At 37.8% G+C, this 27,383-nt stretch overlaps 2 protein-coding genes across 2 annotated transcripts; both read left to right on the forward strand.

Annotated features, from left to right (window-relative positions):
* The first annotated feature begins 11,573 nt into the window (after positions 1–11,573).
* ska3 (spindle and kinetochore associated complex subunit 3) lies at positions 11,574–19,373 on the forward strand. Its single transcript, XM_041806552.1, has 11 exons — positions 11,574–11,822; positions 11,923–11,984; positions 13,600–13,771; positions 14,388–14,835; positions 14,961–15,022; positions 15,280–15,479; positions 15,573–15,779; positions 16,187–16,378; positions 16,574–16,653; positions 18,616–18,743; positions 18,847–19,373. Exons 1-11 carry the CDS (start codon positions 11,708–11,710, stop codon positions 19,002–19,004), a joined length of 1,824 nt encoding a protein of 607 aa, XP_041662486.1. The 5' UTR covers positions 11,574–11,707; the 3' UTR covers positions 19,005–19,373.
* Positions 19,374–22,461: 3,088 nt separating this feature from the next.
* On the forward strand, positions 22,462–27,182 carry LOC121522289. The gene is made up of 2 exons (XM_041806488.1): positions 22,462–22,675; positions 25,422–27,182. The coding sequence occupies exons 1-2, from the start codon at positions 22,498–22,500 to the stop codon at positions 26,741–26,743; spliced, it is 1,500 nt and encodes a 499-aa protein (XP_041662422.1). The 5' UTR covers positions 22,462–22,497; the 3' UTR covers positions 26,744–27,182.
* The last annotated feature ends 201 nt before the right edge of the window (positions 27,183–27,383 follow it).

Below are 27,383 nucleotides of genomic sequence, written 5' to 3' on the forward strand. Positions count from 1 at the left end.
GTCCTTTGGAGCCCAAAGTGACTGTATTGGGGAGCAAGGTTGGAGCTGGAGTTGTGGATGCATTTTCACTTTTCAGACCTTAAGGCAACCTTCATTTCTTTTCCACACTCTACACACTAAAGGGTAAAAAAAAGTGTTTTGCCCTCTCAGTATTTACTTTAGGAGGTAACAATGCTGAAAGGCTTTAAGTCTTTGGATGGGGGCCACGGTCTTGGGCCAGGTGAGCTGAATCAAGAGATAGATGAGTGTGGATAGATGGTGAAATACATGGGCAGAAAGTGGGGAAAAAATGGGTCAAAAGTTTCAAAAATGGGCAAAAAAGTGGCGAAAAAAATGAGTTTAAAAAAGGAAAAAGGTGGTGAAATGGGTGAAGAAGTGTAATTAATGGGTAATAAGTGGCATTAAAATATTTGCTGATAAAAAATAGCCACAAAGTGACAGAACTTAATCGAAAATGGCAAAAATGGGCAGAAAAGCAATGAAAAGATACCAGATGGGTTAAAAGAGGCAAAAATGTGTTAAAAGTGGTGGTAATGGATCAAAGGTAGGTAAAATGGTGAGAAAAGGTGGTGAAATGGGTAAAAAAGTGGCTGAAATGAGCAATTTAAGTCACAAATGAATTTACAGAGGCAAATAATAGCAAGAGAGTGGCAAAAATTGGTCAAAAGGGGCAAAAACAGGCAAAAAGAGTGGTGAAAACAGGCAAAAGTGGAAAAAATTGGTTAAAATGGTCAGAAAAGGTGGTGAAATGGGTAAAAAAGTGTCATTAATGGGTAATAAGAGGTAGAAGTGACTGGCAGATGCAAAAAAAAGCCTGAAAGTGGCAAAATGGGTTAAAATTTGCAAAACCAGGCAGAAATGTGGTGAAATGGGGGAAAAAGGCAAAAATTGGCTGGAAAAAAATTTATGAAAAAGGAGTTTAAGTTTGGCAAAAATTGATCAAAAGTTATCAAAAATGATTTAAGTGTACTAAATGGGCCGAAAAGGTGACTAAAGGGGTTAAAAAGTGGCACAAATAAATTATTTTAACATCAGTACCCAATAATAGCTTGACACAATTTTCAGCTCCAAAATGAAGTCACTATGAACCAGAATGCACCAGTGCTACCTATCCAACACACATACATTGACATTAATAAATCATGACTTGGGGGGGTCTATTCTCTGGGTTTGTCAGGGGCCCAGCCAGCTCTATGGGCAGGCCTGGGTAAAAGGAAAACTAACACTGTATCATTGTCAAAGAGGAATGCCAAGGGGAGAGGCAGACAGCAAAGCTGAGGCATATTTCATGGCTACAGGAGGCAGAGGCAATTTCTGAAAAAGTCCAACAAGGCAGACACGTCAGAGGCAGACAGGGTCAGCAACAGGATGTCAGTTTGAGAGTGAGTGCTGAAGAGTCTTGAATGGAGATGGAGAAGAACAAGCTGGCAACGAGTGAGTGAGCAGGAGAGGCTCATGTACTGGCTCGATTGGACGTTGGAAAGAGTTGGGTACACGGGTGAGAAAGGTTAGCTTTTGAGATCTGAGTGGGTGGTCAGCAGCGGAAAAGAGAAGCTGGGTGAGTGGAAAATTACTGTGACACCATTCTGATAGCTCCTGATCTGTCTAGAAGTAAAATCTTTGACTTTGTTAGAGAGGCAGGAACAAAAGCACCCAAACAGATCTGAAATGAAGGATCATTTCTGGGGTCTGTTTGCAGTTTGAGTGGCTGAAAAAGTTTCTAAGGACAAAAGGAACCATCATAAGGTACAACTTAGGCAAACTTTACACTGTGTTTTTAGCAACCTGAGAGATTTTTAACTCTATGTTACACAAATAAGAAGATGACCGCACAAAAATATCCGTTAAAACTTGGTGCATTCCACTTTAGCAAAAGATTTTCTCCAACATGTATGTGTTGTTGGTGAACAAAGTAATACACACGGATAAAACACGTCCTTTTTCTCAAATCTATGTTGTCTGCAGCCACACATCACACTGCATCGTCTGCAGCAGCACACTTCTCTCCCATCTAGGAGTATTATCACAGACCACACTGAACAAATGAGTGTTTACAAATCTCATGGTTACAGCAGAACAGAGGCTGGCTAAGACTGTTTTGGCTCATTCTCTTAAACTGAAGTGAACACTTGGCCCTGTGGGACTGTCCGACTTCCTCTCTTTCCTCAAAATAAACCTCGCAGATGTCACAAACTCTTTGTAAAGAAAAACAGCGATGCAAGGTTTTCCAAGGTTAGTGCACACATTGAGCATGTGTGCTGTCTCTGCAGAACTTTTGGTGACGTATTCAGAAGATCCTGAGCGATGAAAATAATTGGATGCATTTCAGACTTTTTGTGTTGTTTGTGATTAGATAAGCAAAAAAATAGAGGTTTGCATATGTTTCTGTGCCTAAAGGAGGGTGTTTCTGCAGCAGGAACAGGGACGTAATAACCCAAAACTTGTTTATTTCACAAGCTTACAACACAGAAATATTTGTTTCTGTGCTTAAAAAGCATCTAAAGACACCCTTAGAGGATTCGTATCCATACATTTTATTTTACTAAATTTTCCTGCGACACATTCTTTAGACCTAAAAGCTTAATTTTTTTTTTTTTTTTTTACAAAAACCAGGTGGCCTAGAAATACATTGTGGCCATTATAACTTTAACATAAAAACTCAGGACTCCAATTACCCTTAAGACAGTATAAAAATGAAAATTTAAACCAAAAAAAATTAATTGTAGAAAATGACTGAATTTCTGAGATCAATCATTTTTAAGATTCCAATCATTTTACAGTCTTATACACAAGCAGTATGTTGTTTTACTCTGGGCAGATGTCTCTCTAGATTTTTTCTGATAGCTTTCATTGGAGAAGTAGTTAAAATTATTTAAATTCTGATATGTTCACTATATTTATAACATTTACACCCTCTATGTCACATTATAACGGCATTAATTTATAAAAACTGTTATGTTGTGAAACTGTTGATTGGATAATTTCATTATGATCCGCTCTGACTGCCCACAGAGGGCAAGTTAAGAAATTCCTTTTGCCTCACTCAGCTTTTATACATCTCAGTGCGTTTATGCAAATCAGGTCGACGCAGGGCAAACAAGTCTTTGAAAGGAGCATTACACAAACAAATCACTCGTTCAGCACCAATTCCAAGCAGAAATTGCTTTAGCATTAAGGCTAATCCAGTGCAGCTGGCTCCCTCACACCGTGCAGTCCCCTGAGAAGTGAACTCTGGACTGATTAAAGGAAGAAAACTCTGACCTCACAACAGCTGTGTTGTCATTTTGAAACTTATCAACACTGCCCTCATACAGCCCTGTACATAGGATTTAATAAGGGGTAAAACAGAGGTCACACTAAAGATGATTACACAATATCTTCTTGGTTCATTTCTCCTCATAGTGGACAGTCATTATGGCCGTCCTGCTCAAAGGCAGAGGACAGATGGACTTTTTGACATGGCTATTAATTTTTATCATTTATCAATCATTCCTTTGTATTTTTACTTTTTCATGGAAAAGAGAAGAAAGCTCTTTTGACCCTAATGCAACAAGGTAAATATGTGCACTCAAAGTGGCTTTTGTCTGCCCAAAACATACTTGCTATTTAATGGAATAAAAAGGACCAAACAATACAATTTGAGACCATGTTATACACTGTTGGAGGGAAGTGTGATATGCTGAGATACAATCTAATTCAGTACAATCAATATGGTATTGGAGGGTAGATGTTAGATCAGTCCTATATGATTCAGTTTGATTTATTGTGATATGATGTGATACAATGTAATGCAATGGTATAAAGTGAAAGGTGATATCAAGTGACATTTTACCGATAGTACAGTTTTATAACATATGATATGGTGCAGTGCAGTATGCTCACTATGGCACAGTGCAGGACAGCAAATTCAGAGACAGCTTGATATGATGCAATACAATACAATTTGACACAGTGAGGTATGGGACAAGGAACTAGGATTTGATTCAATAATATAATAAAAAATTAAATGAAACAATGTGACATGAATACAGTACCAAACTACAAGAAAAAAGGAAACGATATAATACCAATTATTAAACATTAAGATACGGTACATTACAATGCAATATGATAAGGAATGATACATTGTGATATGATACAGAATGTGACATTACAATATGACATGATATGTAATGACATGATAGGATACAATATTAAACAATATGATATGAAAAAGGAAAGGAAATGATGAAATACGATACTAATATTAACAAAATGATACGATGAATATAATACAAAACAAAACCAAATTGTACAATACCATAAGATATGTTACAATACAATGTGATGCATTAGAAAGGATATAAAAAGATGATGCAAAATGATATGATATGATAAGAAAAGAAACATTATGATACGATACAAAAATGAAATGAAACAATACAATGTGATACAATATATGGTGCAATTCTAGACAATACCATATGAAACGAGTCAAAGCAAATGATATGATCAGTACACTGCAATAAAAAAACAAGTGGTAGGATGGGATGTGATACAATACAATGTGATAAGATACTTTATAATACAAAAAGAAACACAAAATCAAATCATTTAATAGGATGCAATAAGAATCAAAAACCAAATGACACAATTAGTATGATACAATACAAAACCAAATGGTATGTCATCATATGACACCATGTGATATGATGCAATATGCAATGTAAACCAAATTATATGATTAATACAAAACAAAACCATATAGTTCAATACGATTCCATATGAAAAGATGTTAGATGAAATGATATGATACAATAGGATAAGATAAGATACAATAAAGTATGACATGATAAGATATGAAATTATACATTATGATTGGGATATGAAAATATATCAAATGCTTTATGCTAAATCACATCACAATATGGTACAATATGATAAGATACAATACATGCAATGCATTAGAAGGGGATATGGGATATGATATTATATGATGCCATATCATACATTACAAAACAATCGGTTACAGTACAATGTGATATGATATGATATGATATGATATGATATGATATGATGTGATGTGATAGGATGTGATGTGATGTGATGTGATGTGATGTGATGTGATGGGATGGGATGGGATTTGGTGTAAATGATGCTAATCAGTGCAGTTCAATACAGTATTATCCAGCATGATGCACAGAGCTTTGTTTCTCTTCACTTTCGTCCAAAACAAGTTTCCCTCCTGGATATCATATGAAACACAGATATAATGCAAAATAACAGAATACTATTTAAGAAGTTCCTTGTGTTACTTTACCACAGGACTCTCCTTTTTATCCACAAATTAAACTTTGTCTAAGACCAAAGTGCTCCACACATATGAGAGCCTCCACATCAGAATCAATAAATAAAAACTTTCCCTGTAAAGTTAGAAACAAATGTCACAGAAAATCACAAAAAACACAATCCTCATTTATCCATTTTGCATGTTTCATACAAAGCTCAACCAAAGTATTCTGTTTGATATTAAAGCCATTTCAGCACTTTCTGTCACTCCTTTTTGAGGATAGAAAGACGTTCCTGTTTGCCAGCACATAGGCAAAAGGGAATTTGTTGACTCAGCTCACAAGGAAAAGACAGTAGAAGGTCACAGCTCTGCTAAATTAAATATTCAGTTTATTTTCGTAGCAAAAAAGATAGATGCAGCATGCATCATCCCCCCATGGGATCTCAGTGTTTTTCTTTTTTCTCTCAGAAGTATCTTTTTGGTCTGGAAACTGAATATTTAATCTTGTACAGCTGTGTTGCTCAGTGAAGAGATTAACTATTGTTAAATTATTTTACTGAATTAACTTTTAAATTGATTCCTCTTAATTCTCTGATGTGATGTAGTGAATGAAGGACACATAATAGCACAGCAGCTGCACTTTAATCCCTCTGTTAACTGTAGTAAATATGTCCTTTTTCTCTGTGTTTTTCTTCCTTGTACAGTGTATTTGGGTGCATGTTTTTCCACTAGACAGTGTTGGATTGCTGTGTCACTTCAGACCTCCTCCGGCTGCAGTTAAGCAGGACTGTGTGCGTCTGTATAATGATCTGTAAAATAAGAGAGAATTAAACTTTAATGACACCCTCAGGGAGACGAATTACACAAAGAGCAGTCCCACACCTTCACCAACCTTGATTCTAACCCGCCTAACCACCCAGCGTTGTAGGTGGGGCTCAGTATCAGACACTTCGGCTGCCTCTCTAGACAGCAGTGTCACAAGAAACGCCTCCTTTTGATGAGACTCTCACCTGAAATAACCCTACAAAGAGGAGGTTTTTTATGTTATAGCAGTCAAGAAGGTTTGTCTCCGAAAGTCCTTTTATTTAGCTTCTGAAGAGTGCTTTAAAATAGCATCATTATTCATTTGGTGTAGAATATCCTTATTTTCAGGGTTTGGATTCAGGTTATTGGCAAAGAGCTGATATTTGTTAATTGCCTACAGATATGGACAGCACAAAAATATGCCACCAAACTGAGGCATAAAAGACCCTTTGACTCCCCCTACAAAGGAGCCCAAATTAAGAAACTTGTATGTTTAAAAAGAAAAAAAGATCTGCTGTCTGGTGGTTATATACCTCAGCAAACTTTCCTACTGCTGGACAGTGAAAGTATTGTGGTGGGTCAAGAAGAAGGTCTGGGGAAATTCTTGTGGTACAAGCTAGGGCCTAATTACCTTTAACTTTGACCTCCAAAGTCTGAAGAGTTGGCTTCCAAGATCCAATGAGGTCATCCTTGGGTCAGGGTGAACAATGCGCAAGAACAAAGAACAGCAGTGAGTTGTTTTCTTTTCAAAAACAACAAAAGTCGAGTACTTACATGTCTATAGCCGTCATTTTTCACGTTATTCCTCAGTAGATGCGCACGCACAGCACATGTTTTGTTGCTCTGATTGGCCCATAGAGATGTGACAGACAGAATGTTCATCCAATCACACTCCGAGTTTTTTCGAAGCCTCTGCCTTTTCTCAAATGTTTCCTATTGAAGCTTTCCCAGATGGATGTGTGAAACACATCCATCTGGCGTGTCAGGTTAATGTTTTCATACCTTGTCCAAGGCATTGCACTATTTGACGCTTTTCAGCAGCAGAGAGGTCCTTTTTCTTTTCCATATTGCTTGAAACCTGTGGCCTGCTTAATAATGTGGATTGTCCTTCTTAAGTGGTTTTCCTTCAATTGGGTTCACCTGGCAAACTAATTATCACAGGTGTCTGAGATTGATTTCAGTGATCCAAAGAGCCCTGAGACACAATACCATCAATTGAAAAACAAAAAATTGAATGTTTATGACACTAAAATCCAATTTGTAAAATAATTTGGAATGCAGTGTATATAGCTGAGTAAGCTTTAGAAAATGTAGCTTAATCTAACTCAGCTTTTTAGATAACATAGCTTACATATCTGCTCAATAAGCTTAGCCTTAGCTACATTAGCCATTTAGCTTTGTTAGCTATGTAGCTAAGTTATCCTAAACAAATGTAGCTAAAGTTAACTTACCTACATAGATAGCGTAGCTCACATATCAGCTAGTGACATTAGCTATGTTTTTCTGTTATTTATGTAGCTAAGTTAGCTTTAGCAAACATAGCTGCTTTGTAAGATTATCTTTGGCTACATAAACTACGTAGCTATGTTATCTACTTAGCTTATGCAGCTAACTGAGCTCTGTAAGCTACACTGGTTGCGTAAGAAACATTTTCATGAAGGACTGGCTTTTTCTTGTGAGGTAACAGTTAATCATCAGTTTTGCAGGTCAGGTTTTTAAATAATAACTGTTGGTATCGTAACCATAGCCTTAACCCTTACCCTAGCCCTAAACAGAATTTTAATTTGATTTTATTTCTAAAGTTTAAACATGTATTTCTATTTTGGCCTGGTCAGTTTATAACTGTCGCTGTAGCTATGAAACATGAAATATTAATGAATGAATTAATGAATCAATATTTCAGGAGTGCTTTTGTTCTGATTAGCATCAGCTTTCTTGACCACCATACACTCAAATATCTGAGGAATTTGATTTTAAGGGACTGTGCTTGCTATGTACCAACAGTCACATTAAATAAACAAATGATAAACTAGTATGTACTGTATATGCTAAGTTTATACAATAGTGCAGTGATTCTCCTACACAACCATAAAAACTGCTGCACAAAACACTTTTGTAAACTCTCTGGCATGCCACCAACAACCAACACCCAATCATACTGTGTAACGTCACCAGCAGATGAAACACCTCAAGTAGTTGATGGTACGTACATTACACTTTTCTTTTTGTAAAAATGCCCAAGAGGGCATACCTGCATACATTTAATTTCATTCTGTTTTCCATTAACCATAAATCATTTTAATGTTGTCCCAAAATGAGTTCATGTCCTCTAAAGTCATCCATAGCTTGTGTCTTATTTTTATATATTTTTATGTTTTTATGTGCATCAGTGGTTATTTTGTCTTTTTAGTTGGCCATCTCCAACCTCCAACTTTTTTTATACAGTTCCTCTGAATTTTAGATTTTTGTGCTCAACTGAAATAATTTAGGCATGCTTGTCTTAGCTTACCAAGCCCATCAGTTATCATTAAATAAAAATGTCTGAAAAGTTATAGGCAGAAATAACTTCTGTATTATATTCATTCAGGATAACAGTTAATGCCACTCAAAAGAATAAAACCCCAAACAAAAAAAACACATGTCCATTAATACTTAGTCCACCAGAACAACACAGATGCTCGAGTCATACATCTGGTCACATATCTACGTTTACATAACACGCTTAGCAGGACATGTTCAGCCACAGGCACGCATCAGTTTGTGAAACCTGGCAGTCCGTGTGTTATTCCTCAATGTCAGATCTGCCCTGCAGAATGCAGAATGTGTTTATAAAAAGAAAAGGGATAAAAAAAACAAATCCGGTTCTGTGGTTAAATCTGAAGCATTTTATATGGAGATAAAAGTGTAATCTGGAGTGTTTAAAGGAGTTTTCCTCTCACACTTGATGCTCAGAACAAAATAGCACAGCATTAAATTTTTAAGCTAACAAAATTCTTGCATCAGGAGAATGAATAAAAGATTAAAGTGTTTGTAATTTGGGAGGAAAATGAAAATATGTGAGACTGAAAGCCCAACTTGAACAGTGTTAACAACATACATGGGCTGTATACCAGTATTTATATCTCTCTGTAACTTGACATATTACTGAGGATAAAACTAAGCTCAGGATGATGAAGAAACAGTTTTTTTCCAAGAGTACAGCAGGTCAGTTGATTATTTATATAAAGATAAATCTAAAATGTAAATTTTTAACACTCTGTTGTTGAACATGCTACACAAGAGCCAGTAAAAGTGGTTCAGGCATCTGACCAAGATGCAGCCATGGTCACCTCCCTGTGGAGGTCTGGCTACATCCAACAGGAAGGAGATCACGGGGTAGACCCAGAACTTGCTGGAGGGATTTTATATCCCATCTGGCCTGGAAATGCCTCGGCATCCCCCAAGAAGAGTTGGAAAATGTCGCTGGGGTGAGGAATGTCTGGGTCAACTTGCTTTGCCTGTAGCCAGCATTAGTGATGAATGAGTGTGAAAAAATGGATTAATAAATGTGCACCAACAGGTTCCTATATGGCCAGGTTCTAGAGCAGTGGTTCCAACAGTGAGGGCCAACAGGAGGGTTGTCTTGGGATACTTTCCCAAAAACATGAGATATATTTAAAATGAGTTAAGGCTGTATATTTGATCAATTATTGAAAAAAGTAAATTGAGTTCCATTCAAAAAATAGGCTTTTAATTGGGAACCCCTGCTCAAGAGATATCAGAGAGCTGGAGCACTGTCTGGGCAAGTGGGGCCTCAGTCCCTCACTTAGGGTCACTGTAGTATTACTCAGGAAGTGAACAGGTTCCTCTCCTGCTACCAGACCAATTTCCAGACTTTTTTTTGACAAAAATTCAAACTGGCTGCCCTCTGGTTTTTAAACAAAGAATCGGAGAGCTCTTTATTCTTTCATTGTCAAACTCTTTTAATTAGAATGGCTAAATAACCATTAATGTACTTCATTGGTGCATTTCTTCAAAGTGCTCTAGTTAAGTTCAGTACACTTGGGTGCAGTAAAACACTGATCTTTCTTGCATTTCCTCAGTCAGTGGTGTACCCCAACTTGGTGGGTAGAGGTGTAAGTGAGCAGTAAGTCTACAAAATTAAAAAGATTACAAAATTAACAACAATTTTGGTACTTTTCACAACTTTTGGCAGTGGAAATACAAAAAAGCAATGCATATGATTCCCTTACAGAACTGAACTCAACACCTTAATAAAACACCAAAAGCCTATAGTCCTGGCTAACAGGAACAACATAAGACTAGTGGTCTGGAGGCCTTAAAATAGATGCAGTAAAATCAAGCTTGAAATCTGGCACCCACACAATAATCAGTGTAAAACAACCATGTGCAGGTTTGGGTGAGATTGGGCAAAATTCAGCACAGCATATAGCAAATAATCTGAACACAAAGTCAATGAATTGCCAAACAGCTCCATCTTCTGGTGGAACCTACATATTTGACTCCTTACAGTGTCTTTGTCACTGTACTGACAAAAACCTGCCAGTAAACTCATACAAAACTTAAAACATTACCTGTGTGAAATGACACTCTGAGTCAACATGATTTTGATCCAAATTAATGGAAACATGTCAAGTGTAGTTCTGTGGTGTAAAGACAGAAAGCACTTTATTTATTTTTCAATATAAACTTAACTCAGTAGAAATTAACTTGACAATAATAGGAGGATCCCTTTAAATAATTATGGCATCAGCCTTTTAACTAGACAATACTAAATAAAATATCAAGAACTGTACACATTTACAGAGACAACTTCAAACTGATCCAGTTCTAGATAGGATGAAGCCAGCTGTTATGTAGCACTCCAACAACCAAAATATTATAATTTTGCTGACTAAGAGAAGCTGTTAGCTCATTTAACCTTAATGAGAGATTTGGAGAAGTAAACACATTCATAGAATCTGAAAATTTCATGAAGAATGAAGATAAACGTGTTCACTCAATATGGCAACCTTTAATAGACTGCAGCAACTTCTGAAAAAGTTTGAATATGCAAAATGTACATAAAAACTTGATGTGAGTATCTGAAAAACTTTGAAAGCCCATAGCTTAGGCTATCCAGTTGAAAATAAAGACCACATATATAAGACTGAAAGTGAGAATTTGTATTATTTTGTAGAAACTGTAATTATTTTTAGCTTGGTGCAGACACCATGTTTTAGAAATGTTGGGACATGTTCAATGCCTTATTTTAGTATTATCAAGAAGACAAATCCACAAATAACAAAAGAAACATGAAACCCGCCTATTTTTCTTTACTGTTCTGATACATATTTTTAGTCTTTTCATTGAAGGTATGTTTGTTATGTATAAAGATCGAAGCACTTACTAAAAGCCCAATAATAAGTTGGGAAAAAAAGAAAGAACGATGAAAGGATCGGGGGCGCACATTAAATAAGTAGTTTACCGAGCGCCTCATTTTGAAGTAGAAGAAGAAGGAATTTCCGGTAAAACCGGAAGAGGCGCCAAAATTGAAATGTTTTCCGAATGGTAAAGGTAAACAATCGGTCTTTGCGTTGATTTATAACAGTAATTCTTAAGTTTAGTTTCCATAAAGTAGGCTCGTATGTGAAAATGGACCCAACAGCTCGGTTTTTTGCTAAGCTAAGGAAGCTGGCGGTGACTCTGGAGACAGAAGCTACCAAACTACAGCAAGACTTTGAAAACCGTAATAACGAGGATGACAGTGGTGAGTTGTGATGGCAAGGACTGTTTGTAGACGTTTTATAATCTTTTTAAAACATGTAACTACACTCTACACGTCCATTTAAGTTTTTGTTTATTTTCAGAAGCAACAACGAGAGCGATGAGAGCCTATCACGATCTGAACTGTGACGTTGGAAACCTAAAGGTACGTGAACAAACTGTAAACCAAACCTCTGCCCATCGAAGGTGACGTTTCAACAGCATAATGAAAAGGGGTCATAGCCGTTACTGGGTAAGGACTCACTTAAAAGTATGTAGTAGTACAGCTTGTGCTCAGCCCCTCCAACCAACTCAGCTTTCACTTTAATTTAGTATTTAATTTAAGTGAGGGCAGAGGGAGCAACTACACATGCCCTAGTTAATTCTAAACAAGAGAAAGGTAAAGAGGATGACACAAAGGCAGCATGAAACAACCTCAGCCTTATGGAAGCACTCTGGTTTGAGTGACTGGACGGGGAGCAATACAGAATAACTTGTAGAATTTATTTCACATTTGTGGCTGCCCCTAAGGTAACACAAGAAGTTTGCCTAATAATTTGGACCTTACACACAAGGTGATGTACTTGTAATGGTGATCCTACTTTTCCCTGTAATTCAAAATCTATATTTCAAAATAGAATTAAAATAGGATTGGTATTAGAGAATAAGCAATGTATTTAATCAACACAATTTAATATCAGAATTATAAAATAAGAACTTTTTTTAGCTGTAGAGCTAAGTGTCAAAAATTAATTTGAAAAAAAAAACAAAAAACAAAAATAACGTTGTGGAGAATTATTTTTTGTTTATTTATAGGGATTATTTAGACCAGGTGTTCCCAAACTTCTTTTTGTCCATATTATTATCTTTATATTCAGAGTTGAAAACATAATGACAAACTGTGTCGCATTCATGTGTACACCCAGGTCAAAAAGAAGTGTATTTACATAAGTGTGTAACAAATGTACAAAAAATCTCAGAGAATGTGTATAGTACTTTTATATTTCATATGCACTTACTTAGAGTGTATTTAACATACATTAATCATTCCTTGAATTAAATTTTTAAAAGTGTACTTCAAATAGTTACATGGGAAATGTTTTTGTAGTACACTTTTAGAAGATGTGTTAAATTGTAAGTATGTTATAAACTTAAATACTTGTGTATTTACCAATTGTATGTTTTATTCACTCTTAGTTAAAATGCCTTTTAATTTTATTCTATTTAATTACATTCTTAAATTTTATATCACCGTATCCTTTAAAAACATGTTTATGACAAAATGAGGGAGAAAATCTGTTGAAGAGGCACCACTAGCTTCTTTGCTCATGGCTAATTCACCTTCCTTCATTCTTATTGCCAGCAGCTTCACTTTACACAGTGTATAGGGATACAGTGTATAGGGATACAAACCTACAGTAAGAGAGACATGGGATTTATGTATGGGCTGTTTGCATAAAGGGTAAGCAAGTGAGTTTTCTGATATCAGATTGTCACTCAAGAGGTATTGTTAATGTATAGTGTTGAGGCACATATAAATGTGCACACACTTGGTATCTGAATGCCTGAAATGCGAAATATAAGCAACACCTAAGATACCTTACAAAATCATCTCTTTCTATTAAGCATAAATGTTTTTAGTTTTCATTTTTCACTTTGTTCACAATACAGCACACTAGTATCAGTGTTGTCTAGGGATTTATGTCTTTCACACTGCATAAATCTGTAGTCTGCTAATTTTGGGAGTAGTACACTGATCAGATCACTTTGTCCTCACACAGGGTCAGATCCAGGAACATTTGGCTCAGCAGAAAACTCGAGAGAACGAGGTGAGCAGCTTCATTAAGGCCTGCAAAGTGATGGAGCAGAGGTTCACTAAGGACATCCAGACACTGAGAGGACACTGGGAAAAATATGGGTACCAAGCTCCACAAGACACCCAGAAAACAACCCGTAAGTAGAGACTAGGGCTATAATGGTGGAGGTCAAATGTGGTTAAACTTTTTTTTTTTTTTTTTTTCTTTTAAGTTTTATTTTTGGGCCTTTATTTTGATAAAGGAGGACAGTGGAAAGAGTCGGAAACAGGGACAAGAGCAGGGGAGAGACATGAGGTAAAGGGCCTCAGGCCAGATTCGAACTCGGGCCGTACGTGGGGTGCGCCTTAAACCACTAGGCCACCTGCACCCCAAATGTGGTTAAACTTTTAGTGGCAGTACTTAAATTAATAAAATGTACTGCAGCACAAGGAAAGCTATGCCTGAGAGGGTTGTTATGATATTTAAATCTTAAACTTTGATACCATAATAGATAAGATGGAATAGTACTAAAATGTTGTGTTTGAGGGATTTAGACAGCATGCAGTGCAGGAAGTTGTATGCAACTTTTGATGTATATATTCCTCTTCTTTACACACGTCCTAATCTAGGGTTGTAATTTCTGTACTTTTCAATACCATCACTCTTAGAAATGGTATCATTTTACAATGTGGTCTTATAAAGTACTGACATTTTTGTAAATCTTCCTATGTGAAAAAAGTGAAACAGTTCTCACTCAAAAATTTCCTCCACAGGGTCTAAAAGTCAGGAGTCAGAGGCTGAAGCTGAAGTCACAAATGAGGGTGAAACATCAGCAGAAGGAGAAGAGGAAAGCCAGGAGGAAGCAGGAGACGATCCTTGCTCTTTGCCTCCAATCCCAGGACCTCCGGCATTCACTGACGTGATGCGAACCCCTCAGCTCTCTGACTTCGGCCTGTCTGAGATGCAGCTGAAGAGAGCTCTGGCTGGGGTGGAGTGGTGCTCTGAAGCGCCGCCTATGCCTGAGATGAACCTCCCTCACCCAGTACTCCGCACCCCGGCTCCCCCACCCATGTCCTTGACTCCCAAACGTGCCCTGCGAATGGATGATGAAGAGCTACAGACGCCACAGATGCATGACTTTGGAATCTCAGAGCACACCATGTGTCTGAACAACGACTTCACGATGGATCTTTTTAAGAAGAACGTGACAAAGCCCCAGAGGTAGATAGAGATAATGAGCAGAGAAAAATGTATACAGCATTGACCTTTATTGGGCTCCACTAGCACAGTGGTGGAGTATTGCTGATATGATTTTCACCGCTTAAAAATTCCCTCCTCTTTGACAGACCATCAGAGGACATACCTTCGCCACCAAATAAGTCTCTGATGGAAAGTTTGCAAACACAAGGTATCAAACTTTGTATCCTTCTCCTTATAAACCCCATTATTTAAACATTATCTTAAACTTATCTCTGCCCTTGCATGTTATATTTGCACTGTTTGAAATGTAAGGAATCACTGTATTAGGGTTTGTTTTTCTCTAGCACATATTAGAGGTTCGATTTTTTTTTTCCAAGCCCAAGACCAGCCCAACCTACCTGCAGCCTGGAAAACATTTAACTGTACCATACTACCTTTGTAACATATTGCTGTTATTGCTTACAGTAAATAAGCTGGAGTCTCCAGAGCTGCCAGTGTTTTGCACCCCAGGGCTGAAGATCAAAAAGACAAAAGCTCACTGTACCCCAGATGCTCAAGCCAGTGTAGATCCAGCATCCCCTGATCATCCTGAAAATCTTCCCTCAACCCCTGAGGTCCCTGCTTTTCAGACTCCATACATGAACCGACTTGTAAGCACTAAAAAGGTAAAATTAAATGGAAAAACCACTGAAAATGTTTGTTTAGCCAATAGAATTGAGCTTGTTCTTCTAGCTTCCCCATTGAACCAATTTTTGCAGAGTGCACAGCAGACTGAGCCCATCAAAATGCAAACTGAAGATGACAGCTACAACTTTGAACTCCAAACAACTCCTCATAACAGGCCATCAGGCTCTAAACGCACCTGGGAATACAACATGCCTGAGATATCCATCATGGGAGTGGAGGACAAGCAGGTGCCAGAGATGCCAAACCTGGAGTCTCTTCTGGGAAATTCTCTACAAAATGTAAGACCAGAAGAAATGTTTGATTGTTTAGGTGAAGATCACACTGTCTGGTGTTTCCCAAATTTATGGCATTGTTTTTGAAGGACTGTAAAATCAAAGTGAAGGCTGATGATTTACTGAAGCCTTCACAATCACAGCCAAAAAATCACCTCCATAACTGCTGATCTTTAAGAAAGTCCATGCTTCATTTCTGTGTCAACAAGCAGGTTTAATCCTTACAGGAGATCAATAAACACCAAGCTTTTATCTGAAAATAATAAGACAAATACTTTTGACTATTATTTACTTTCAATAAAGTAAAATAATCCATTATTTCTGTGTAGAAGATAAAATAAAAGATGGATGGTATCATAACTAGGTGTAAAATGTTGGTATCATGACAGTCTTGGTCTCATTTTTACCTCCAGAGAAGTGCAAAAATCCCAAAGAAGACCAGTGAGTGTAAAGAGGTAACCAAGAAGCCCTCTGTCAAGAGTCTGGAGCTAGATGGGCCCACCCAAGAGTTCAGCCTTGGGACGCCTCGCATCAGGATGGACTACCAAGAGCCAAGCACACCGGAGATGCCAGACCTCAGCTCTGTCACACAGGACATCTGTAAAGTGAGTTAATTCTGAATCACTGAACATCTCTGAACCAAACCTCATGCTCTGTGTAGCTGACTGATCACAGTAGTATTATACTGATTTCAATTAATTTACCTGCCCTGTTTTTCCAGCTCTAGAAGGCTCCAAATGGATGGATTTTAACCTTTCTGTAATTTGCTTTTTAATCATGATTTCTTTTCTGTTTTGAAGCTTTTGTCAGAGGCGCAGAAGAAGAAGACTGTCATGACAGTTGTGAACCAGAATGTCAGACCGGAAAAAGATAGAAAGAGGTAATTCAAAAACCCTGATGTCCAAGATGTGGCATTGATGCATCCGGATACATCCTAGAAAACACTACTCCAACAATCCAGGCACAGAAAAAATATGGATAATGAGAGAAAACACAAAACTCTTTGGAAAATCCTGTACTGAAATGTTCTTCATAGTTCATTTTAAAGTTCACTAAAAATGACTTTTCATCATTTTCTGAAAAGAGCTAATTATGTTAAGTTTCATATTAAACAATGGCAGTAGTTTACTGACAGTAGGCTACAGGCTAGCTGCAGCTTTATACCTGTAAAATTGTTCTATTGAAAAACTAAGTCTAATGCATGCTTGTTATTATTATGAAGTAAGGAATATGTGTGATATTCCTGTTGACTTTTAGTTTTAAACAGACTTATCTTTTTTTTTCCTTTTTTTTGAGAAAATAAGACGAAAAACTAAGTTACAAATGAGGCAAATTAGACAAAGTGATAATTAATTTCAGGATCATGCATCTTCATTTATAAGCGTGTAAAAGTTTATGGTAATATCCATGGACTGCTCAATGTATTCCTGTCATACCAGCCAAATTTTCACTGAAAATATCCTGCTAAATTGTCTTTAAGGTCACATATTTTACCCCATTATATTGGTCTAAGAGGTCCCAAAACATACCTGTAAAGTTTGTTGCTGAAAGTACACTCCAGTATTGGATTTTTGGATGTCTAACAAATCCCCTCTTTTTCAGCCCTGCTCAGAAGGAGCTGTTTCTGTGTCTGTGGCTTTAAATGTTACTGAGCTGTCTGACCCCACTTCTGTCAGGATATGGATGTGGCTTAATGGATGTGGTTCTCCTGGTTCTCCTCTGAGCTGCCAGCTCAGAGGAGGATCAGGAGAGGAAGACAGAACTTTTTTCCAAGTGGGGAGGGCCAGCCGAACCTGGGGGCAGTGCTAACTCCTCACATGAGGTCATGAGGAGAAAATCTAAGAACGGCTTGTTGTAGCACACATTTTCTGAAAGGTGGAGAAAGAGAGGGAGGGAGGGAATGGAGGTTTCTAGTACTTGAAGGGATTGTGGACAGGCCAGGGGCACATATTTTTGTAGAAAAGCCTGAAAAAAGTGTATTTTGCATGATATGTGATCTTTTAGAAAAGAGTAGATTCCCTTTCAAGACATGATTTGATTAGTACTGGCGATACTTTCTATAGAAAGTGTTGTTACTACAAGACCAGTCGAGAGTGTCTCTATTAGCGGCTTTTTTATAAATATTTCTATACTTTTGGAATTTTTTTATGTGGAAGGTTTGGTTAACATGCGGGTCAAGGAAGCATATATATATATTTTCCTCTATTTCCCCAGATAGGGAAATATTGATAATTTCACAAGGAATTACTTCATTATCTTAGAACTTTTGTATTCTCAGACATAAATAAGTTGAAATCTTGAGAAAACAATCACAATTTAATCATTAGGACTGGAAAACGAAATAAAACAAAATGCACTGATGTATGTCCATTAAGGGCTGTCAGACATCATGTAATTTTTGCGACTTTTTTTTTTCAACACACGCATTCACAACTCACTTTTGGGGTTGAGCACCACTGATCTAGGAGTGATATTAAAGATTAGATTGGGTTATGAATGCTGTAATGTGTAGCACCTGTTTCTGATCATACTTGTGCATGGGCTGCATGTGGTGCAGTGGTTAGCACTGTTGCCTCACAGTCTTTCTGCATGGAGTTTGCATGTTGCTCTCTGCGTACTCCGGCGTCCTCTCATGCTCCAGCAATCCTCTCTTTCTTCCAAGTACAGCTTGGATCGCCTTCTGCCCCCAATTTCTCTGAACAGGACATGTGGCATAGATAATGGATATATACTTGTGCCCTAATAAATAAATGAATAAGCATTCATTATACTGCCCCAATGACATCCAAGCCTTTATGTCTTCTATTAGTATTTTAATATTGATGTTCTGTCCTCTTCACAGAGCTCTGAGTGTACCTGTGGTGTCAGAGAGCGAGTTCCAGAGTTTACCCAGCTACCTGAGGCAGATGACCCTCAAGGACTTAAACCAGGCTGTTCACAACATCAACAAATACACAGAGGAGTTTCGAGGTCAGTGAAAAAATATTGATATCAGAATTATTAAATGAAAGTTTTTGGACCAAGCAGCTCTGATGCATGTTAAGATTCACTGTCACTGTGGTGCCCTCTGCAGGAGAAAAGACAGAGTTTCAGATGGATGAGCTGGGCAGGATTACCAATGTTGGAGTCAGGACAGCCGTGTACATCCTGTGTCTTACTGAGCTCAAGAGGCTGAATCATGTAGGAGGAGCCATGAGCACGTCTGTGTACAAACTGAGCACACACAACTGAAGTTGGTTTTGGTGCTTTACACTGCATTGTCCATCAGCTAGATTCACAAAACACAACAACAGTCAGAGAGGCCAGGACCGTCTCTGGTCGTATGTCATACTTGCACCAATATACATCACCAGTAGAATCCTGAATCACTGATAAAGCACAGAGGGCATGCCTGTTAACTTTTGGCCCTTTTAAATCAAGTTTGTAAATATTTCTCAATCATAGCTCTTTATTATTTGCACCTCTGGGAAGGGTTATTTCTGACTGACCTGTGTATAATAAAACAGTAACACATTTCTTCTCAAAATATTTAAATATGTCATCTTTTGACTAAAGCATGGAATCTGTTAAACTTGACATAAAAAATAAAGTTAAACTAACGATTGTTGCAAAGGAAAATTATTGTAAAATCTGATTTGGGAACACAGACCGTGCTGTAAAGACATCCCATTTCTGTCCCCATTCCTCCACTTTTACTATCATCCCAGCATCGATAAATCCCTTGACCCCTACCACCTCCATTGCCTGTATCTCTCAACCGTTACCCTCATCCCTTTTATACCTCAATCCCATGACCCTTAGACTTTAAATCAGTGTTAATATTATCTCTGTATTAATCTAAAATCCAGTCCATAGCATTATTAATCAATACTTGATGCTTTTTTACAAAAAAAAAATTACAAATACCCATAAATGGTCCCAAAGTCTATCTCACTAATTGTAAAATAGCACACAGGACCTAAATGCTCATATATTCCCTTTAACCCTTAGAGCGCACAGCTATTTTTTTCACCATCATGTCTCATCTGGACTTTTTGTCTTAAAAAGCTTGTAAAACATCAACCCTGTGGTGCACAGTCAAGCTCTATACATCATTTTTATCTACGACGGTAATGTCACTTTAAGTAATTGGACTGTAAAGACAAAAGGAAAAACAAATCAGAATTTGAAACCCAGAGATTTTTATTTATAACACACAGAAAACATTAGTGACTAAGCCTTTTCTTTGCACAGACTTGTTCTCCAGTCTCTTTGGGACACAGCGGTGAAAAAATAAACATTTTGTGACTCATGGTTTTCAAAATATCTACACACAGTATATATACAAAGAAAAAGTCCATGTGCTTTTTCGCAGTTAGACTCATTTGTGCCAATCCTCAAAACAGTAGAGACTCAACTGGTCGACTGCCACTCCCACAATGCATTGTGGTAAACAACATGGAGATGCCCTGGGCATGAAGCTGATGTAAGTGAAAATGGATTAAAAATGGACTAAAAGACGCTTATCTGATCTAACAATGTGGATTCAATCTTTAAAGACCCCAAAAAGTCACTGAAGTTCCGGGCTCGCTAGAACAGCATCCTTTAGGGCTACGGAGACATCGAGGGTTGCAAACGAATGAAAAAGAACATCAGCTTTCAGAGGGAAAAAAGAGTAAGTGTCTATGACTTATGGTTCAAAAGTTATCAACGTTTTTATAAACTTGTCACTTCTTGTTATTTACGACAACACCGTCCTCAGAGACCCCGAAAAGTCATCCAAGCTCAGGGCTCACTAGAAAATGTTCTGTAAGAGCTATGAATGCATGGAGAACATGATTAGAAAGGCACAATGAAGAGCTTTACATATATAAACAATTTAGTGGATACGACTTACGGTTCAAACGTTACCAAGTGATTTATAAAGGGATGTGCCTGCTGCACTGATCCGTGCCATGTGAACGCTAAGGGTTAACTACTGCTTGATGAAGCCAGAATTCATGCCTCCAAATCAAATCAATTTTCTCACTTTTAGAATAAGATGGGGGGGGGGACTTCAAAAATAATTGTAGATTTCAAACAACTAAGCAAATTCTATCTTTAAAGAGAGATTATGTTGTACATTAGACTGCCAAAACACCATTTTATTGGTGAATGCGGTGAAACAGTGTTGATGAATTTTGTTGTATTGTATTAATCAAATTGCAGTCGCCCGTCAATTTTGCAGAGACCACTAAAAAAGAACCACATAAAGATTAACACTTAAGAAATGTCTGTACTGTTCCACACTACATGTAGTTAAGATATAGTTTTAAAAAATATTTCACACTTCACCAGAGCTTCAGTAACTTGAAAATCTGTACCAAGGTGGGTCTCCTCTAGAAAGAACAGAGTCAACCTCATAGTAAGGCAATGAATTCTGATAAGGATATATGCTCTATGCATCTTTTAGAAGCACCTGAAGCCACAGATAACTCTAACTTGGTGGATAACTTCACACATGTTGGAAAATGTTTCTGACATCAAAAACAGCAACAATCCTAGGGAAACATGAGCTGAAGACCCCAGCAGGGATTACTGTACAACAGGAAATATCCAAACACAACAAACACACTTTGGTAGTTAAAATCAACTTGGAAATATCTATCTAACATTAACTCTCCAGTTACAAAATCTGTTTATGAATGTGATGGGGAGTCACTCTCTCACTATTTGCTACTGTGTAGTCAACAGAGATGGAAAAGCACAAGAGTGTTGTACTCAAGTAAAAGAACAGCTACTCTGGTTAAAACTAACTTAAAAGAAGTAGCCTAAAAGTACTGATTTCAAAGTGTACAGAAAAAAATACAACTATGTAAATACTTATGTTTCACTCATTGAGATCTTTTTTGGAGGATGTTTTGACCACATACAATGGGTCACTATGTTGCGCCTACCCCTGGTATTGGTTTAAAGCATTGGTAAAAACAAAATAGAAGTAAGAAATTTGGTTTCTGATGGTATCTTTGCGTTTTAAGGTCATAAACAGATATTTGTATTCATTTGGGTCGGTTCATTACCAGCTATAAAGTACTCACAGGAGCTTTAATGTACGTGATGCTGCAAATGGTAGGTGCAGAAGGTACAAATGGCACTTTGTACAATAGTTGAAGCCTACCATGTGATAGGCAATGGTCACTTAAATTTCTTGTTTTAGAAATAATTGAGAAAAAATTCAGTTGTTGTTTAATGTTGATGGGTGTAAGATTAGTGGAGATTATGTGATAGTTTTTTCCTTTATTACTTTAAACAGGTTGATTATTTCCACAAGAGACCGTAAAATAGGTTTATAGGTACACACATCCCAGCTAACAGTAAGAATGTAAGAAAGTAGTTGCTAATATTTGGCGGAACATTGTTAAACAGTTATGTTAAAAGCTGCGATAACATTTTCTTGATAATAGATTTGGTTTATTGTTTTTTTCCCCCCATGAATCTCCTTTCATTCGTTGCTTTAATATTTGTAATATTTGGATTGTCTTAGTTGATTTACGATCATTTCAGACTGTTAGCTCTGGTGCATCCTCGCGCGAGCAAGGATCGCATTGCAGTGACGTCGTTCATATATCGTCCAATCAGATCAACGATTGCAAACGGCCGTTGATGACATCGCAACGTTTTTTCATCCTCTACTCAGCCACCATTTTGGGAGTCAAAACACCCAACAAATAGTAGCACACACCTCCACGCTTCTTCTGGTCTTACTATGGTTCACACATGTGTGGTGGCAGGCTGTAGGAACAGAAGGACACCGGGCACCACTTTATCTTTCTACCGTTTCCCACGGGACCCCGAGAGGAAGCAGCGCTGGATAGCTGCTGTGAACCGACAGGGCTGGGTGCCTAACGACGGCAGTCGGCTGTGTAGTACTCACTTCATCTCAGGTATGAGTACAGTACAAACAATACTGGTGCAAGAAAAAGTACAGTACTGTTTGTTCTTCTTCATGTTGTATTTTTTTAACCTGGGACTGCATCTGCTTAGATATTTGAATAGCATTTTCTTTCATTTTTAAACCTGCAAATTATCGCTTCTTAATATATATAATTTCATTAAGATAGGTTAAAAGAGTGAAGATTAGTTGTTACGTTTCAAGGCGTAAACACTTAAAAAAATATTTTTCTTTGACATTTGTAATGTAAATCATCACCTTTTGTCAAATTTGACTTATCAATGGTGTATAGGTTTAAAGAAGGACTATTTTAACTAGGAATTGTTATCGTAGTTACAACAGATGTTTAAGACAAAGTGTCCTTTTCGACGAATGGCATTTTGTTTATTTATTGAGCCCAATTGTGTTTTGTTATAACGTCGAAAAAGAGTTATTTATAAGGAAACTTTCTGTCTAACATTTACCCTGACTACGATCACAAACGCATTCCGCTTAAGTCTCCAGTTAACACGGTAATCTTTTAAACTATTACACTGGTGATATTTTTGGCTAACCACAAGTAATTTTTCTATCTAAATAAGCGTCTGTAAGTTACTTGAAGCAGCCAAAATCGTTCCTTTAATAATTGCTAATGTTTTGAACTGGAAACTACCTTTTCTGTTATTAGTTTTAACTCCAATTCAAACTCTACTGAAAAAGTAAATGAACTGTAGCTTACCTCTCATGATAGTTTACGATCATTCAGACCAGTGGGGCTCAACCTGTCCAACCTCAGGCCCCACTTCTGCCTCTTAATTTAGGGATATACCAATACCACAACTTTCCAGATCAAGTATGAGTACCAGAACTTACATCTGGGTACTCACTGATAGTGGGTACAAATTAATAGTAGGGATGCATGCCATTGGATTTTTGCCTATATCTGATATGCCAATATCTACAAAATACTTTTAGCCTATACTGATATCTGAATGTAGTTCTGACCTAAAACTCTAGTCCTTAAAACACATAATTTAAAGTTTTAGGATGAACAGCTTAATTAAACTTAAGTACATAAAACACACTTTAAAGTGTGAGGAATGATGATTGGATTAGATACTTTGTTTGATCCTGATGGAAATTTTATATTGACGAACAAAGATAGACACTTTAACTGATGTAGGTCTGTTGGTCCTGCCTAAAACTCCACACATCTATTTCATTGTACAGCCAATATGTACAGCTGAAGTATGCAGATTTTTATAGCTGATTTCTGCCGATGCCTAAAATATAGAGCTACTTGATAGTACTGTAAATGTTCTAATAAGTACTTAGAAAGTTCGTTGAGTTTTCATGGATGTTCTTTATCCCTCCGCTTGGTAAATTTTCAGTGCATTTCATTTTCTTCCTCATTTTTGTTAAAATATCATCAAACTGCAGACATGGCTCCAATTTTAACCACTTATGCACATAATGAAAGTCTAATATATTTCAAAAAGATACCAAGTACAGTATGTGCAATGTTTTATGAGTACATGTACTTAAACTCTTGGTTATTGGGATCCCTGCATCCCTCTGGAAAATAGCAAATTTAGCAAATTTGCAAAGATATTCAATCTCTCAAATGTATGAGATAGAACAAAACATGCTTGAACAAAGAGCCTGGATCAAACAAACGAGTTTTAAATACATGATTACAAAAGCCATGGAAGAACATGTGCGTACTTTTTTTTCTAATGGTAACATGTCAATTATGTTAGTTTTCTAGAGATCTTGTGAAATTAGCACATAACAATAGTAAAAGCTTTGGTATCCCAATATAACAAGATAAATAAGACAGAATCTCAAGAAAATAATAATTGTTATCATGACAGAACAGGTTGAATTGAGTTATATGAGTGTAGTTTAGTTCCTGGCCTTTTAAAGCTTCTACGAGGAGGTTTTAGCTGCTTATGAAACTTAATAGACTTTGATAAATACTAATAAGTTTATGTGACTTACAAAGCTAACAAAAACATTTTTGAAAAGACTAGTAACTAATTTATTTGTTGTCATTTTTAATGTTGTCTCTGTCACTTGGAAGGTGTCATAAAAAGTGAGTGAAGAAGCAGCTTTTGCAAACATTTTCCACAGGAAATATTCAAAGTGAAAACTTTATTTATCCGTTAAAAACAGGATGATTCATCTGAATGGGGAAAAAAACAACTTTCACATGTTTAGAGTAAAGAGTTTGAAGGTATTTTGTCCATGGGGGTGCTGAAGAAAATATAAAGTGAAACTTCCTTACAGGAGCTTTACATTTGACTTTGAAAATGATTATAATGTTTCCCATCTGCATGTTTTTTTCAATCTTTGTGTTTCGTAACTCACTTTTGCCTGTGCTGTCTTATGTATTTTAATACTCCATGCACACTACTGCATTGTTCATGAAAACCTTGTCCCATTTTTTATATTTGCAAATCAAACACATGCATATTTAAATTAATAAGACCTTGATTTAACATCAGAATAGCCCTTAAATTTCTCACCCACAAAACTGTCATTAGACAGATTTCAAACCTCTACATTTGTTGTTTTTTACCAGTCTGCTTACTATGTTCTTTTTTTATGGACGGTGTCCCAGCTCAGTCAGGAAAAAAACATGGCAGTCTTCTACTACAGTTTGCCCTGTATCTTAATCTTTGGATGTTGGCTGCATTCTGGGATGTGCAATTTTTTCTCCTTCTCACATATACTACATATTCTTTTCCCACATGCAGGTAAACAGGTGAAGAATCCCCGTTCCCCGGATTATGTTCCTTCAGTGTTCACATCAGCCACCTTATCCCCGGAGATGAAGGAGCCAGGTGTCTTGGAGGTCCTGGACAAGCAGGAGGCTCGTGTGGAGGCAGCCAACGCCTTGTTGTTCCTGCAGGGTCAGGGCAGCTCTGTGACTTGTGAGCATGCTCAGGAGGAACCTCCCGAGGAGAGAGAGCAGGAGACTATCGTGGAGGAAAGTGCCTCCTCTTCTCTTAGCACTGATGAAGATGATGATGAGGAGGATGATGAATCTTTGAGTGACAGCAAGAAAGGAAAGTCTGCTCATACTTCTGATGCACAAGCTAACTATGACGATCTCCTAAAAGCCCTGAAGAAGGAGAACCAGGCCCTCAGGGAGTCTGTGGAGAGGATGTCACTCTCTGAGAGCTCCTTGAGGAATGATGCAGAGAAAGTGAAGTTTTATACTGGTTTACCAAACTTCTTTGTCCTAGAGACAGTCATGTGGCTGCTGGCTCCTCACATGGACGGGATGAAAAATGTGAAACTCTCCAAGTTCCAGCAGCTTCTTCTCACACTGATGCGTCTCCGCCTTGATCTCCGCAACCAAGACCTGGCCTACCGTTTTGGAGTCAAAGTCAGCATGGTCACCAGAACAGTTCACCAGATGGTCAACATCATGTCCTCCACTCTGGTGCCCACAGCCGTCTTCTGGCCCTCAAGAGCCGAGCTCAGGAAGAACCTACCTGCGGCTCTTTGTGCCTCCCACCCTGACTGTGCTGTCATCATAGACTGCATCACGGTGCCCTTTGAGGAGCCGGTTTCCCGGGGCAACCAGCAGCAGCTACAGCAAGTGACGGGGACAAGCTATAACGTGTTAAAGTATCTGATTGGTGTGGCTCCTCAAGGAGTTGTCACTTTCGTCTCCAGGGGTGTGCTGGGAAATGTCAGTGATAAAAGCCTGGCTGAAGGCTGTGGGTTTCTTTGCAAGCTTCTTCCAGGAGATGTTGTGTTAGCAAACCGGGATCTAGACATTGCTGAGTCTGTGGCTGCTAGGGGAGCAATATTTAAAATCACCAGCAGCTATGGGAGCTCAGAGGGCTCAGCCCTCGCTGAATCTTCCTCTGAGACGCTGAGTGTGCAGAGGCATGTGGAGAGGGTGATCTCCATGGTGAAGCAGAGGTACGCCATGCTCACCGGCCCCGTCGAGAGCCCCTTCACAACAGCCTCTGAGCGCACATCCAACCTCTCCACCTTCGATAAGATTGTGCAAGTCGCCTGTGCCTTAAACAACCTGTGCATCTCTGCTGCTCCTCTAGAGTGAATTAGACACAAACTCCTAGTGTTCCTTAATGCTACCCAGGCAATCGAGTTCCCTTTACTGCTTTGGACCTAATCTGTTCTTCTCACACTTGATCCTTGTGTCGACACTCCAGCAGTACTACAGAAAATTAATTCTATACTTATCTGCTTTAATTTACACTTTCAGCGTAGGTGACTTCCTGTTATCTAGGCCGGTCTGTACTTGAAGATAAGAGCATGTCTCCCAAATCCAGAAACAACATTGCTTAGATATGATGTCATTACGTTATGCAACTTAACTGAGAGTGAATGACAGGCTTATAGTGGGTGTTTTTTTTTAATGTAGGCATTGAACAACTGCAGTGTGAGTAAGATATGCCCTTTAAATACATGTTGGTTTGCACTGTGTTAACACTGAGGTATAAAGTGCAGTTTTATAAGAGGGCGGGTTCAAACCATCAGCTGATGCTACAGCCTCTTTCATGACCAACTATCTTGTGTTTTATGTTATTTATTTGTTTCTGATGTTTATTTGTATAGGGAAAAGTAGGAAGCAAGTAATCCGTCACACTACAGCGCTTACAGTAGCATAAGCTGTAGTAATGCTGATGCCTAAATGGACCTTTAACAGACATAAGACTCAAAAGTAAATGCACAAAAAA

This window comes from Cheilinus undulatus, linkage group 15 (assembly GCF_018320785.1).
Source record: "Cheilinus undulatus linkage group 15, ASM1832078v1, whole genome shotgun sequence".
Taxonomy (NCBI): domain Eukaryota; kingdom Metazoa; phylum Chordata; class Actinopteri; order Labriformes; family Labridae; genus Cheilinus; species Cheilinus undulatus.